Below are 15,992 nucleotides of genomic sequence, written 5' to 3' on the forward strand. Positions count from 1 at the left end.
CCTCATCCGCTGTGTTTTGTAATCTCAATTAATGCAATAAAACACATATTTATAAAACCTCTGACAGCAATTTGACGAGCAGTCTTCATTAGAATAGTAATATAACACCTGGCCTGAGTAATAATACTGCAACTCGAATCCATATAAAAAGGCTGCTGCGATTACGAACAGATTTGGATTAAATGTACAGTGACTGTATATGTAATATTTTAATACTGGATGATTAAAATGATGCGCCATACTTAGGAAGACCATGGACATGCTGTAAAACACATTAATTCCTCACAGAATTGACGTTGGACATGCAGGTGACTCGCTAGGATTAATCTTAGCCTGAGCAGTTAGCCTGGTCTGGAGCAGGCTAGCTGCAGCGGATAAATCACCACAGTAACTTGGCCGGGTTTAGTTTGAGCTGCTTTCATGCAACCGACTTAGGGCTAAATTCAGCCAGGATAACCAACATATCCCGGCTTAATCCCTTATCTTGGTTTCGTGCAACACCCCTCAGGAAACAAACAAACAAACAAACCAGCAAACAAACAAACAAACCAACAAACAAACAAACAAACCAACAAACAAACAAACCAGCAAACAAACAAACAAACCAACAAACAAACAAACCAGCAAACAAACAAACAAACCAACAAACAAACAAACCAGCAAACAAACAAACAAACCAACAAACAAACAAACAAACAAACAAACAAACAAACAAACCAACAAACAAACAAACCAGCAAACAAACAAACAAACCAACAAACAAACAAACAAACCAACAAACAAACAAACCAACAAACAAACAAACAAACCAACAAACAAACAAACCAGCAAACAAACAAACAAACCAGCAAACAAACAAACAAACAAACAAACAAACAAACAAACCAACAAACAAACAAACCAGCAAACAAACAAACAAACCAACAAACAAACAAACAAACCAACAAACAAACAAACCAACAAACAAACAAACAAACCAACAAACAAACAAACCAGCAAACAAACAAACAAACCAGCAAACAAACAAACAAACCAACAAACAAACAAACAAACCAACAAACAAACAAACCAGCAAACAAACAAACAAACCAGCAAACAAACAAACCAACAAACAAACAAACCAGCAAACAAACAAACAAACCAGCAAACAAACAAACAAACCAACAAACAAACAAACAAACCAACAAACCAGCAAACAAACAAACAAACCAGCAAACAAACAAACAAACCAGCAAACAAACAAACAAACCAGCAAACAAACAAACAAACCAACAAACAAAAACTGAAATCAATCACGAAATGATTTTATGAATTTTCTATTTTCTGAAAATTTTTAACACTGACTAATAAACCGGAAGTAAGCTGTTGCCATGGATACATAGACTTCGATCAGTTAAAAACAAAGATCAGAATTGATCAGCCGGATTGAATGATCCGACGTGCACGCGCTGTAAGGGTTAATGGGGAGGGGGCTGAGGGGTGGGCTGCGCATCACACTGAAGAGGAGGAGGAAGAGGAGGAGCGTGGTCTGTCAGTCGGTAAACAGCTGATGAAGAGGAGGATGCAGCTTCTTCAGGCGGTGAGAACAACTCTTCTTCATTCCTCCATCATCTTCTCCACCTGCAGCACCGCAGCGGCTCCTTCCTCCACCCTCCATTAGCTGCCAGCGGTGCGCGCGCATGTTGTGTGGCTGAACGCCGTGAAGATAGATGATGTTTGATGATGATGAAGGTGATACAGAAACACGTCGGTTAACTCGAAAACTCTTCGCCTGTGTGTGCTGGCTTGGTGAGTTCACGCGCAAACGCGCGCGCGTTAACTTCGCAGCTGGTGTAAATATAGAAAATAGTGCGTCAAACCGGCGAAGTGACGTAGAAACGGCGAATCTCCCGCGCCGCATTCCTCCACAGCCCACCATCATCTTCATCAGCACCTTCATCATCATCATCATCATTTCAAACTGAGACGTTTGTGATTGCTGTTACTGGGTGTAGATGGTTCTGGTTCTGGATAAAGTACTTTGGTACCACCACAGTCTTAAGATGGTCCACCAACATCCTGGAAGCACCAGAACCGGCTGGTCGGTGTGTTTCTGATCGGATCAATACTGTCCAGGCCTCAGGTGTGTGTTTATCGATCCTGGGTTGAGCTCATCTGTAGAATGTGGCGGGGGAACCAGCTTCTGATCAGTGGCGTCCTCGCTGCAGCAGCAGCTCGAAACAGGAAGTGAAGCGGCAGGGCCGGATAGAAAGGAGCAGAAGTAAAGATGGCTGCATTTCCAAGGTCTCAGCTAGATCGCTGTTTCTCAGACAGGGCTACGTACCACTGTCTGACTAATTCTGGCTCCCCCCCGCCAACCACTTGTCAACAGTAAAGAGTTGAACCAGTGGGCTGATTGGTGGAAGTGTAGCAGCCGTGCTGCTGAGCCGTAGAGGCGGTAAATCAGCAGCACGGTTTTCATCAATGAGCTGCAGCCCAGCCAGGACAAGATGTTTGAGGGGGGCTTGAGTCTGGAGAACCTGAGTTCAAGTCCCCAGACTAGCAACTGAGGTAAAACCACTGTGGGCTCCTGAGCAAGGCCCTTAACGCTCAACTGCTCCTGGGGCTCCAGCATCTGGCCTGGCAGCCCCTGCTCCTGGTAACTAGACGGGTTAAATGCAGAGAAAGAATTTCCCAGCTGGATTAAAAAAGTAGAATAAACTTGTGATGTGGATAGAAAGTAGCTAACAGCAGCATAAATCCATGCTGGGCAGACACCTGAGCTTTCAGGAGGAAATTTAATGAAGACTTGGTGCTAAAATCCTCCATCACATCATCTGAAACCCTGAAGTCTTCTTCTGTGGTGTCTTTGCTGGTAGCTAAGAGCAGAAAAGCTTGGTGATGTGTGGACACCTCCTCCTGCTGATGTCCTGCAGACGATAACGGACAGAAACTAACTCCTGGGTCTGAGGACAACAGATAAAATGGGAACTGAAACTAGGAGACTCTTTTTTCCTTCCAGCTGGGTGAGTGGAAATCTGTTGATAGAGACGATATTTAACATGTCCTGTTTGGAGTTTGGAGGGTAAACAGGAGAAAATGTCTTAATCTGCCATGAAAGGAATCAGTTTACGACGTTTCTTCCTGCGTCTCATTCTGAGCTGAAAAATCATCTGAGCCAGAAAGACATCTGAACACCTGTAGATATACGAGAAACTTCCCCTCACTTTGATTCATCTGCTCCCTCATTGTTCTCTCCTCCACACACCTACACACACCTGCATACACCTGCACACCCCTACATACACCTTCATACATACACCCAAGACTATCTATACTTACACCTACGAGGCCTGGCACTGCACTTCCTGGCTGGACCACTGCCTCTGTACAGCGGATGCTCATGACTCCATCGATATGATAAAAATTGATTATGATCTGGCTACTACGGACCGTATACCCTTTCTCATGGTGTTGAACACAGGCAGTTTACCAGTGAATAATGACGCTGATGTAAGGAAAATAGTTTGGTCAAAATGGTCTAAGAAGGATCTTAATAAATATGTTAATCATTCTGATGTATTGCTGGGTGATATTAAGGTCTGTGTCAGGATCTGAACTGTAAGGATGTGCAACACTGTAAGGAAATATGTGCCCTGTATCATGGAGTCTCTCTGTGTCTCAAACAGACCTCAATATAAACATGAGATTAAACGGTGCTATGCTAAGCCAGGTTGGAAGGATCATGTGGAAGAGCTCCATGCAGAGGTCTGAAATGCTTTTAAATAACGGGCTGAGGTAGGGCTGGGCAATTAATCGAATTTTAATCGCAATTACGATCTGGGTTTTGAATGATCATAAAAATGAAATGGTCCGATTATTTTTTGTCCTTCGATTTGTGCTGTTTTCAAATCGAGTGCAGCTGTCATTGCAGCGCTTTGCTGCAGACTCCTCCCACAGCTGCAGACTCCTCCCACAGCCCCGACCGCTTTAGTTTGATTCAGAACGAGTTGCAGACACCTGGACACACGGGAGGCGGCGTTGCTCCTTCTCCATTATTTTCTATGTAAACTTGCGCGAGGAAGCGAAAATCGCTGCCCTCCTCCAGCCAAGCGACAGGCGACAGTCGTGCATGTAAAATGTTGCGTTCGTGCACGTAGACATGCACGCGGGGGCTTGCGACGCAACACAAAAAAATAGAAAAATGTTTAATTTTTGTGAGTTGCAACTAAATAATCCACCAGCTCTCAGAGACACAGAGAGACAAACGTTATAAACAAACAGAACTTTTTTCTCAATTAACACAGGGAACAATCCGGGATTTAAGAAACTCATCAACACTTTGGACAAACGGCATCACTGCCATCTCACCACCATTTTAGTGGACTGTCTCTTTCTTCCCTGTATGATGAGTGTAGTGAGGGTGTGTGAAAGACGTTTCGCCACCGCTACGGACCTGTGGTAAAGCCGCACCAGAGCCGTATAGAAATGTCGCGCTACATTTTATTGACGAGGATTTCAACGTGAAAACGAAATGTCTCCAGACTATTTTTTTTCCAGATCACACCAGGCGGAACAAAGCTGCTGGTCTGAGACAAACAACAGCTATGGGGACCTGGTGGAAAGAAACTAGTCTGTATTACCAAAGTAAACACTTCAACCGCCCCCACCCACCCAACCTCTTATCTGTAATCGTGTTAAATAATCGAGATCTCAGTTTCAATCAAAATAATCGTGATTATCAATTTTCCCATAATCGAGCAGCCCTAGGCTGAGGCGGGCATGGTCCTCTATTTGAAAGAATAAAATGCTCTAATGCTTGATTTAAATATGCATTTCGCTATATTAAAAGAAACGATAATACTATGAGGTCAGATTCACTGGCTGCAAAAAAATAATGTTCATGACTTCTGGAAAGAAAAAAACTCTTAATCATTGTTAAACATCTCTTCCATCTAACATAGATGGTGAGTGGCTCAGATGGAATTTCACAGTTATGGCAGAAACAATATTAGGAGCTGTTAAACTGTGTAAAAACTCATCTGTTTGTAGTGGATATTGTAGAGTTTAACGATGACGTTATTGTCACTTTTGTCCAGAGATAATGAGGTGGTCTGGATAATATCACAGCTGAACATGTTCAACTTGTGCGTAAGAAATGGTGCCCTCTGGTGGTGATGTGCTACACAGGCTTTGTAGTTCATGGAGTGTTAAGCTGGGCACACACAAAGATTACCGGGCTGTTTTTGTCCTGATTTTGCCCCTTCTCAACCAAAAACAGCAAACGCCGGATTATATTGAGTCCTGTAAGATTTTCCTATAAATGATCCTGTGGCCTGAGGTTCGTTACGAGCTACTTCATCCTGACAATCGGCTCTGAAAACCAGTCGTGGCCGACAATCGAAAGAATTGAGCATGTTTAATATTTACGACCAGAAATCTTCGTGTGTGTGTGAGGAGCGCCGACAACTGCTGAGTTGTGACTGTGTGGATGGTGACGTGGAACGGAACGTAGCCAATCAGAGAGCGAGCTGACTGGGGAGAGAGGAAGGATATAAAGTCCGTGTTCACGCCATCGCCAGTATGGTATTTTTTCCAGTTCTGGATTTTCTGTTAATTGTCCCAAGACCACCCTCATTCCCTTGTCCTGTATGTCCTCTGCCATGCTGGGTGCTGCTTTCTTCTTTGTTTTTCCAGTTATTGCTATGGTTCTTCTTCTTTTTTCCAATTGTTGCCATGGTTTTTCGTCTTCATTTTTCTGGTTGTTGCCATGGTTCTTCTTTTTCCCTAGCTGTTGCCATGGTTTTTCTTAATTTCTCTGGTTGTTTCCATGGTTCTGCTTCTCTATTTTTCTGGTTCTTGTCATGGTTCTTCTTCTTTTGTCCGGTTGTTGCCATGGTTCTTCTTCTTCTTTTTTCCAATTGTTACCATGGTTCTTCTTCTTTTTCCCATTTGTTGCCATGGTTCTTCTTTTGTCCGGTTGTTGTCATGGTTCTTCTTCTTCATTTTTCCAATTGTTGCCATGGTTCTTCTTTTGTCCAGTTGTTGCCATGGTTCTTCTTCTTTTTTTGTTCAGTTGTTACAATGGTTCTGCTTCTTCGTTTTTCCAGTTGTTGCCATGGTTCTTCTTTTGTCCGGTTGTTGTCATGGTTCTTCTTCTTCATTTTTCCAATTGTTGCCATGGTTCTTCTTTTGTCCAGTTGTTGCCATGGTTCTTCTTCTTTTTTTGTTCAGTTGTTACAATGGTTCTGCTTCTTCGTTTTTCCAGTTGTTGCCATGGTTCTTCTTTTGTCCGGTTGTTGCCATGGTTCTTCTTCTTCATTTTTCCAATTGTTACCATGGTTCTTCTTCTTTTTCCCATTTGTTGCCATGGTTCTTCTTTTGTCCGGTTGTTGTCATGGTTCTTCTTCTTCATTTTTCCAATTGTTGCCATGGTTGTTCTTTTTCCAATTGTTGCCATGGTTCTTCTTCTTTTTTTGTTCAGTTGTTACAATGGTTCTGCTTCTTCGTTTTTCCAGTTGTTGCCATGGTTCTTCTTTGTTTTTCCAGTGGTTGCTGTGGTTTTTTCTTTTTCTGGTTGTTGCTGTGGTTTTTCTTTGTTTTTGTTCGATCACATTTGATCACGCAAGATTTCTGGCTCGGAGGATTAGATTCTAGATCGGTTGTGGGACAGCATCGTTATGTATGTGTTGTTCTGTGATTAGATTAGCGGAGCCACCACACACAGTACCATCTACACTGTTACATGCCTGATTTTTATCTACATGCCTGATTTTTATCTTCATGTGTGGGGTCTCTAACAGATAGAACATCAAAGATTCAGAAAATCCTCATGTGTGGTCCAGGCTTTACCTGATTCTATGCTCTGTTGTGCTAGTACCAGTTATCAAAGATAAAGCTGGAAAGCTGAACAGCTCAGATAATTACTGGCTAACAGCTCCGGCCATTGTTATGTCCAAAGTGCTAGAGTTAGTTATACCGAGTAGACTTGAGAGGTACGTGCTGTTTACGGACAACCAGTTTGGTTTTAGATGAAAGCATGGAACTGATTTATGTATTTTTGCATTAAAGGAAATTTTTGATAAATATAATGGTCAAAACTCCACAACTCATGTGCTTCATTAAGTATTTGATCATGTTGACCATGAAAACCTATTTCTAAAATTGACTAAAAGTAGGGTCCCTGGGTTAGAATATTGGTTTATTGGTATTGACATCAATGAGAGTGAGATGGGGGAATGTGGCATTTATTCCCTTTCATGTGTCCACTGGTGTTCACCAGGTTGGAATTGTATTATTGATGATTTGTCTTTGATTTTAAATGCATGTGATACAGGTTGTAGGGTTGGTGATTCACTAATCAATCACCTTATGTACACAGGTGATTTGGTCACTTTTAGCCCATGTAGTGCTGGTCTCCAGCAGCTTCTCAGAATATGCAGACAGTATGGGGCTGACTCTGATGTAAAATATAACACCAAAAAGAGTAAGATCATGATTGTCAGAAGCAGAGAAGACAGGGTGTCTACCTTCCCTGACTTCTACCAGTGTGTGCAGTGAGGTCACATATCCAGCCATGTTGTTGCAGATGACCTGTCTGATGACATGTCTACAGGCAGCAATAGAAGCTGTATGCGCAAGCAAACATGCTATATCATAAGTTTAGCATGTGCTCCGTATATGTGGTGTCGCTACAAACAAGGCAGCATTAGAAAACTCATGGTGGCGTATAATGATGGCCTGAGGCTGCCGAGAGCTTCTAGAAGTTCCAATGCAGGCTTGTCAGTGTCGGGATACCTGCTGGCTCTGCTGTGTGATGTAATCTGATGTATAGATTCATGTGTAGGGTCAGAAAAGGACCTCATTGCTGTTCTGGCTAACCCTGGATGCAGTTCTGTTAGATTTTCTTTCAGACTCTGGAACCACTGGTGACCTTGTCTGTCTGTTAGACATTGAACATTGTGGAAGGCTTCTCTTTTTTTTCTTCTACTTTTGTGTGTGTGTGTGTGTGTGTGTTTTTGAGGATTTTTGTTTACTTTCTATTGTGATATGGATCCCCCTGGGTCTGAAATAAAGAATTTAAGTAAAGGTCTCTTTTGGTTTCAGAGTTGTCCTGTTTGCTTGAGACCAACTTGTAAAACAAGAAGGCATGTGGGAAAAGATTATGGCATGGATGAAGCGGTTTGTTATTTCTACTGTTAAAATGACCTGATGTCGTCTGAATTTGCCAAATTAAATGATGCTGGGCTCCTTTTTTCACTTGCTTTTTCAAGTTTAGAGTCTAAAATAGTTTTAATGTCTTTAAAATCAGATACAACCATAAGATTTTTTTCTTTAAAAGAGCCACCAGGTTGCTGTGCTGTTGTGTGTTTCTGAGAAAACTGTTATTTTTAGGTGTAAATATGAGGTTTTTATTTTAACTAGTCAGAAACTTTGACCAAAGCTGCAGTTGGTCTACAGCTGGGTTGTTTTTAAGGTCACTGGTTTGAGCCTCGGCTGGGGCGGCGTGGCCTTTCTGTGTGAAGTTTGCATGTTCTTCCCGTGTATTCGTGGGTTCTCTCCGGGTTCTCCGGCTTCCTGCCACCGTCCAAGGACATGATGTTAGGTTAACTGGTCCCTCTAAATCCTCCCTAGAACTGAGTGTGAATGGTTGTTTGTCTTTCTGTGTTGGCCCTGCGATGGACTGGAGACCTGTTCAGGTGTACCTGCCTCTCTCCTGTTCAAATGCTGGGATAGGCTCCAGCTTACCCGCGACCCGTAACGGACTAGGCGGTACAGAATGAGGGTTTTTATTATCAGCAAACATTTTTTTTGTTATTGAAGTTTTTATTCGAACACACATAAACCTCCAATCAAACTCGAACACAAATACTGACACCATAACAATGTATCCAGCATACCACCACACATATATAAAGGCCTCCTGTAGATCGACATTTCCTTATTTTCCTCTTGAAACCACCAAAACATACATTAATCAATGTCACCTCTACAATTTTTCATATACCCTGTTCACTTTTAGAGCCCCTCGGTCATATTTAGATATGTTTGGCATTTCTGTGTGGTCCCCTAATAAACACAGTCTTGGTGATACAGGTACTGTCACACCCAGCCATGTACTCATACGTTCCAGTACTTTCTCCCAAAATGGGTACACTAGCTTACATCCCCAGATCACATGTATGAATGTCCCTGTTTCACTCTGACATTTCCAACATAGGTTATTTCCTATTAAGCCCATTCTATGTAATTTTGAGGGGGTGAAATAGAATCTATAAGTTATCCTCCTCACTCAGATCACACCCTAGGTCTTTCTGCCAGATGATTCTCAAATTGTTACACATATTTTCTCGTATACCATTAAATATTCTGTAAAATATGGCTGCTCTGTGTGTTATACTGGGTAGGTCCAGAACTTCCATCAATGTATTCTTACTGTGACAAAGTTTACCCTTTGTGATACTGTCTCTTATTTGTAAGTATTTCCAAAAATTACCTTTATATTCCAGATCATATTTTTGCATGATATCAGCAAAGGACATGAACACTCCACCTACATTCAAGTCTCTCAGTCTACGTATCCCCCTTACAAGCCATTGTCTCCAGTAGACAGGTTTCTTCCCAATACGCATGGCTGGATTGTGCCATAAAGAGGCATAAGGTTGTCTTAAGTGTGAGATATTATATATCTTATGAATTTCTCTCCAGACTGTTTTGGAGTAAGACAGCACTGGATTTGAAAAATAATTATGTCCAGGAGTTGTTACACCATGTGAGGGAACTTCCAGAGGTTCAAACGGGCTAGTCAGTTCTCTTTCAATTTTGATCCAACTCAGCTCTTGGTCTATCCCCTTCCAGTGTTTTATTAATCTAGACATTTCAAATTACATCAGCAAACATTTTAATGTTGACAGATGGACACACTGATGGACGATCATTACCGCATAAATTAAACCCAGTACTGCCTCCTGGGGTATTCCAGTACTACGGCTGAGATATGTGAAATATGTATCACTAATGTATATGTTGCCTTTTAGTTGATATATGACAAAGTTGATCAGAGAAGACTGAAGAGTAAAGACCCAACCAATCCAAACCAATCGAAGCTAATCTAAACTGATCCAAACCAATTAATACCTAACTGATCCTAACAAATGCAAATCAATTCAAAACAATCCAAAACATTTCAAACTGATCAATCAGAGATTAAAGCTGTGGTTTAGAAAACCTCTCCAGAACAAGATTTTGTTCTTTCATTCTATAACCTATATATATATATATATACCTATACATTTTTGTCCTGTTGTCAGAACACAGGTCCTGATCCCAGTCCTTGTCCCAGTCTTGATCCTGGTCCTGGATCAGTGCTTCAACGAATCACGTGGCAGCATTCTCTTTGTAAACAGATTCAGGTAGACTCACATATTTGTGTTTTTCCACAGGTCATGTGACTCATCGTGGAGGATGATCAGTCAGCCTTGAGCAGTGGGCAGGAGGTTTAAGGAGAGCCAAAGGATCATGGGAGATGGAGGACCGCTGCAGACTGAGGGGAACGCCCTCCTCAAAGCTGTCTTCCAGGGGAAGCTGAGGCTAACCCGCCTGCTGCTAGAGGGTGGAGCCTACATCAATGAGGGCAATGAGCGTGGAGAGACGCCCATCTCCGCCGCCTGCTTAGCGAGCTACGATGAGCCGCAGACCCGGCAGAGGATGGTTCGGTACCTGCTGGAGAAAGGAGCAGACCCCAACATCCCTGATAAAACTGGGCGCACGGCATTGATGCACGCCTGTGCTGAGCAGGCCGGGAAGGAGGTGGTGACCTTGCTGCTGGAGAACGGAGCGGATCCCAGCCTCAAAGACTACTCCGGTTCCTCTGCCCTCATCCATGCCATCAACCAGGGAGACCGGGACACCCTGCAGGTGCTCCTAGATGCCTGCAAGGCCAAAGGCAAAGAGGTGATCATTATCACCACTGACACATCTCCATCAGGCACCAAGAAGACCAAACAGTACCTCAACTCGCCTCCCTCCCCAGGTATTGTGGACAAACTTTCTCCAGCCTGCATGTCACCGTCTGAGGTGGAAATTGGCACCGCCTCACCTGCAGGAGACCAGAGCCAAAATGAGGGGATCTTTAGCTTCGCCCTCACTTCAGCATTACCTTTACCATCAGCACAACCTTCAGGTGAGAAGAGACTGCCACCCCGCAAGCTGCTGAAGCGGTTGAATTCAGAGCCCTGGGGCCTGGTAGCACCATCTGTGCTGAGCGGGGTTCCTCAGGACCGGCTGGATCAAGGTCTGGAGGAGGATGGCAGCTTTGACTTAAGCAGGGCGATCACTGAGATGAATGGTCTGTCCATTGCAGCTTCGGCCAGACCTCTGTTATCACGGCGACACAGCATCGAGACCCACGACCCCTGTTCCCCAAAACCCATCGACCGATCCTGCTCTGCAGACTGTACAGCATTGTCAGCTCCATCCTGGGCCGACAAGGTCCAGCAGCACCAAATCCTGTACAGAAGAAACACAGCTCCAGAACCGCAGGAGAACACTGCAGGGCCCGCAGTGGGTCGGGTCATGGCTCACCCCAAACTGACTCGGATGGAGCACTATGAGTCAGACTCCCACCTCTGCCCTGAATCCATCCCAGGATCACCAGATTCTGGACGAGTGTCTGTGGAGCGGAGGAGGTACAATGCCTCCCCCTTGTCCCTGGTAACCTGTTCCTCCAGAGAGTCTTTAGAAAATATCCCTAACTCTGTGTCCCCCATCACCATGCGCCGGCGGCCCTCAGGTCTCCTGGAGCGCCGGGGCTCTGGGACCCTCCTGTCGGACCACATATCTCACACCAGACCAGGCTTCCTGCCCCCACTCAACATCAACCCCCAAAGACCAATCCCGGATATCCGCGCCAATGGCAAGCCCACCTCTCCCATCCACTCAGGACTCAAGATCCTGGTCCCAGTGGCCCCAGCCTCGCCCAAACGGGGTCCTGACTTTAAGATGAAGAAAAAGCTGATGAGGAGACACTCGATGCAGACGGAGCAAATGAAGCAGCTCTCGACCTTCCAGGAGATCCTGGCTGAGAAGGTTGTTGAGTCCAACGGGGACTGATGACCAGTGGGAGCTGAGCATGATGGGAAGATTTAAAACCAGGTTCTGGTCTCTCAGGAGATCTGCACCAAAGAGGAATTTATTAAACCCCCAATTCAACCCAGATCTGATTGTCCAGGAGGTTCTGTTGGAGAAGTTTAAGTCAAACCAACACCATATCCAACAAGAACAAGTTCAACATTCAAGGTCATCAATGTCCTCTCGACTTTGTTTCTCCCTGAAGAGAATCCCCTTCAGAAAAACTACAGAACAAGAAACAGAACCAGAAACGATACATTGGCAGGGTTCAGACAGATGTTTCAGGAAGTAGAGAGTGATGCTTGATAAAAGCAGCAGGAACGTTATCAGCATTTCTTGTCACACTGGTTCAGTCATCTGATCCTGGATCTGTTAGCTTCCATCGTTTTTTATTTGGATGGTTTTGACCATATTTTGGATTTACCTTCAACAAGAAGAGAAGTTTCATCTTTTGGGTCCAGCTCTCCTTCTTTTGTCTCCAAACATATACTTTGGAATGAAGCTGAGGATGTGGTGATGTGTTGCTGAGACGTTGCTGAACCACTGCAGAGATGTTGTTGAACCACTGCAGAGGCGTTGTTGAACCACCGCAGAGATGTTGTTGAACCACTGCAGAGACGTTGTTGAACTACCGCAGGGACGTTGTTGAACTGCCAAGGGGACGTTGTTGAACCACTGCAGGGACGTTGTTGAACCACCGCAGACGTTTTTGAACCACGCAGAGTCGTTGTTGAACTACCGCAGGGACATTGTTGAACCACTGCAGGGACGTTGTTGAACCACTGCAGGGACGCTGTTGAACCAATGCAGAGACGTTTTTGAACCACTGCAGAGACGTTGTTGAACCACTGCAGGGACGTTGTTAAGCTATTGCAGAGACTTTGTTGAACCACTGCAGGGACGTTGTTAAACCACTGCAGTGATGTTGTTAAACCACTGCAGGGACATTGTTGAACCACTGCAGGGACGTTGTTAAACTACTGCAGGGACGTTGTTGAACCACTGCAGGGACGTTGTTAAACCACTGCAAGGACATTGTTGAACCACTGCAGGGACATTGTTAAACCACTGCAAGGACATTGTTGAACCACTGCAAGGACATTGTTGAACCACTGCAGGGACGTTGTTAAACTACTGCAGGGACGTTATCGAACCACTGCAGAGACATTGTTGAACTACCGCAGAGATGTTTTTGAACCACTGCAGAGACGTTGAACCACTGCAGGGACGTTGTTAAACTACTGCAGGGACGTTGTTGAACCACTGCAGAGACGTTGTTGAACCACTGCAGAGACGTTGTTGAACCACCGCAGAGACGTTTTTGAACTACCGCGAGGACGTTGTTGAACCACTGCAGGGACGTTGATGAACCACTGCAGAGACGTTGCACTACTGCAGAGATGTTGTTGAACCACTGCAGAGACATTGTTGAACTACTGCAGGGAAATTGTTGTACCACTGCAGAGATGTTGTTAAACCACTGCAGAGACGTTGTTGAACCACTGCAGGGACGTTGTTGAACCACTGCAGAGACGTTGTTAAACCACTGCAGGGACGTTGTTGAACCACTGCAGAGACGTTGAACCACTGCAGGGACGTTGTTAAACTACTGCAGAGATGTTGTTGAACCACCGCAGAGACGTTGTTGAACTACTGCAGGGATATTGTTGTACCACTGCAGAGACGTTGTTAAACCACTGCAGAGATATTGTTTAACACTGCAGAGACGTTGAACCGCTGCAGGGACGTTGTTGAACCACTGCAGAGACGTTGTTGAACCACCGCAGAGACGTTGTTGAACTACTGCAGGGATATTGTTGTACCACTGCAGAGACGTTGTTAAACCACTGCAGAGATATTGTTTAACACTGCAGAGACGTTGAACCGCTGCAGGGACGTTGTTGAACCACTGCAGAGACGTTGTTGAACCACTGCAGATACGTTGAACTACTGCAGAGATGTTGTTGAACCACCGCAGAGACGTTGTTGAACTACTGCAGGGACGTTGTTGAACCACTGCAGGGACGTTGTTGAACCACTGCAGGGACGTTGTTGAACCACTGCAGGGACGTTGTTGAACCACTGCAGGGACGATGATGAACCACTGCAGAGACATTGTTGAACCACTGCAGATACGTTGAACTACTGCAGAGATGTTGTTGAACCACCGCAGAGACGTTGTTGAACCACTGCAGAGACGTTGTTGAACCGCTGCAGAGACGTTGTTGAACTACTGCAGGGACAGTGTTAAACTATTGCAGAGACGTTGTTGAACCACTGCAGAGACGTTGTTGAACCACTGCAGAGACGTTGTTGAACCGCTGCAGAGACGTTGTTGAACCACTGCAGGGACAGTGTTAAACTATTGCAGAGACGTTGTTGAACCACTGCAGAGACGTTGTTGAACCACTGCAGAGACGTTGTTGAACCGCTGCAGAGACGTTGTTGAACTACTGCAGGGACAGTGTTAAACTATTGCAGAGACGTTGTTGAACCACCGCAGAGACGTTGTTGAACCACTGCAGAGACGTTGTTGAACCGCTGCAGAGACGTTGTTGAACTACTGCAGGGACAGTGTTAAACTATTGCAGAGACGTTGTTGAACCGCTGCAGAGACATTGTTGAACAACTGCAGAGATGTTGTTGAACCACCGCAGAGACGTTGTTGAACCACTGCAGAGACGTTGTTGAACCGCTGCAGAGACGTTGTTGAACTACTGCAGGGACAGTGTTAAACTATTGCAGAGACGTTGTTGAACCACTGCAGAGACGTTGTTGAACCGCTGCAGAGACGTTGTTGAACCGCTGCAGAGACGTTGTTGAACAACTGCAGAGATGTTGTTAAACCACTGGAGGGACGTTTTTGAATGTTTACAGATGCACAGTTTGTATCGAAGTCAAATCTGCTGCAGTTTTTCTGATTTATTTCAGGTCATTTCTGTTCTGACTGAATTTTCCTTCTGAAATGGATTTTCTGTAATTATCTCCTCATCTAAATAATAGCTGGTGTTTCTGTGAACATGATGCTTGGACAGACTCGTCTCAGTTCAGTGCTGCCCATGTTTCTCTGCTTTCAGTGTTCTCTTGTGTTTGGACAAAGTTGAATCAAACGCTGATTTATTATTTCTGAAACTCCAAAGAAGTGGTCTGGATGGTCTAAACCAGACCAGCTGAGACTGAATCCAGCTGCAGGACAGTTAAAAGGACAGTCCACCATTAGGCTCTGATTGGTAAAGAACCTAATCAAGATAATTTCAAAAAGGTTGTTAATAAACAGGTGAAAAAGTTGGTTCAAACCTATGGCTAAAGGTTCTGTATCTGTTCTCCGTCTGACAGGAAACCAAACACTCTCTGTGGAGGGCCACAAGAACATCCTGCAGGTCCCATTGTTTTCATTTTTAATGTGTCTGAAGCTATATTGGTTCTAAAGGGGGCTGGAGATGGAGGAAAACTTGGGGGATGGTAGTCTACAGTTCTGGTCCCAGGGTTGGGTTTCTTGCATCTTCCTCGTTGCAGCACTTGAGGAAGGCTTGTTTGTTTCTCAGAGAGAACGTCGGCATTCAGTGTGGACCAATCACAGAAGAGTTTTTTGGTTTGATCTGAAAAGCAGGAACATGTGCACTGTCATACTGGATCCGTGGAGTTTAACAGATATTACATGGAAACCTGTTTTCTTAAACCACATTAGTTTTTACAGATGCTGAAACTAAACAGTTAGTCATTAGTTTTTACTAAAAACTGTTAGTTCACTTGAATAGTTTTAATTGCAAAATCATGTTGTTTTAACTAATTCTCTGAAAATAAAGATACATTCTTTATTTTTATTGGTTTGTTAACTGGTTCCTCAAATGGAGGCAAATGCAAAACAAACCAAATAAACCAAA

General features: G+C 44.2%; 2 protein-coding genes across 3 annotated transcripts; one reads left to right on the top strand and one right to left on the bottom strand.

The window, feature by feature from the left end:
* Nucleotides 1-1,495: 1,495 nt before the first annotated feature.
* Nucleotides 1,496-12,296, top strand: LOC121641539 (ankyrin repeat domain-containing protein 34A). 2 transcript variants are annotated; one of them, XM_041987742.1, is made up of 2 exons: nucleotides 1,496-1,579; nucleotides 10,422-12,296. In XM_041987742.1, exon 2 carries the CDS (start codon nucleotides 10,498-10,500, stop codon nucleotides 12,088-12,090), a length of 1,593 nt encoding a protein of 530 aa, XP_041843676.1. In that variant the 5' UTR covers nucleotides 1,496-1,579; nucleotides 10,422-10,497; the 3' UTR covers nucleotides 12,091-12,296. The 2 variants fall into 2 exon arrangements, with proteins under 2 accessions (XP_041843676.1, XP_041843677.1); XM_041987743.1 differs by lacking the exon at nucleotides 1,496-1,579 and adding an exon at nucleotides 2,769-3,005.
* Nucleotides 12,297-13,244: 948 nt separating this feature from the next.
* On the bottom strand, nucleotides 13,245-15,668 carry LOC121641290. Its single transcript, XM_041987355.1, has 7 exons — nucleotides 15,580-15,668; nucleotides 14,748-14,803; nucleotides 14,384-14,549; nucleotides 14,264-14,295; nucleotides 14,069-14,178; nucleotides 13,577-13,686; nucleotides 13,245-13,425 (listed from the first exon to the last, which is right to left on the bottom strand). The coding sequence occupies exons 1-7, from the start codon at nucleotides 15,666-15,668 to the stop codon at nucleotides 13,347-13,349; spliced, it is 642 nt and encodes a 213-aa protein (XP_041843289.1). The 3' UTR covers nucleotides 13,245-13,346.
* Between the last annotated feature and the right edge of the window lie 324 nt (nucleotides 15,669-15,992).

This window comes from Melanotaenia boesemani, chromosome 6 (assembly GCF_017639745.1).
Source record: "Melanotaenia boesemani isolate fMelBoe1 chromosome 6, fMelBoe1.pri, whole genome shotgun sequence".
Classification (NCBI taxonomy): Eukaryota; Metazoa; Chordata; class Actinopteri; order Atheriniformes; family Melanotaeniidae; genus Melanotaenia; species Melanotaenia boesemani.

Coding starts and splice junctions, on each gene's coding strand:
- LOC121641539 (XM_041987742.1), top strand. CDS start 10,498: ATGGGAGATGGAGGACCGCTGCAGACTGAGGGGAACGCCCTCCTCAAA.
- LOC121641290 (XM_041987355.1), bottom strand. CDS start 15,668: ATGCCGACGTTCTCTCTGAGAAACAAACAAGCCTTCCTCAAGTGCTGC. Junction 14,179..14,263: donor CTCTGCGGTGGTTCAACAAC/ATCTCTGCAGTA, acceptor TGGTTCAACAAC/GTCCCTGCAGTGGTTCAACA. Junction 13,687..14,068: donor CTCTGCGGTGGTTCAACAAC/ATCTCTGCAGTA, acceptor CAGTGGTTCAAC/GTCTCTGCAGTGGTTCAACA.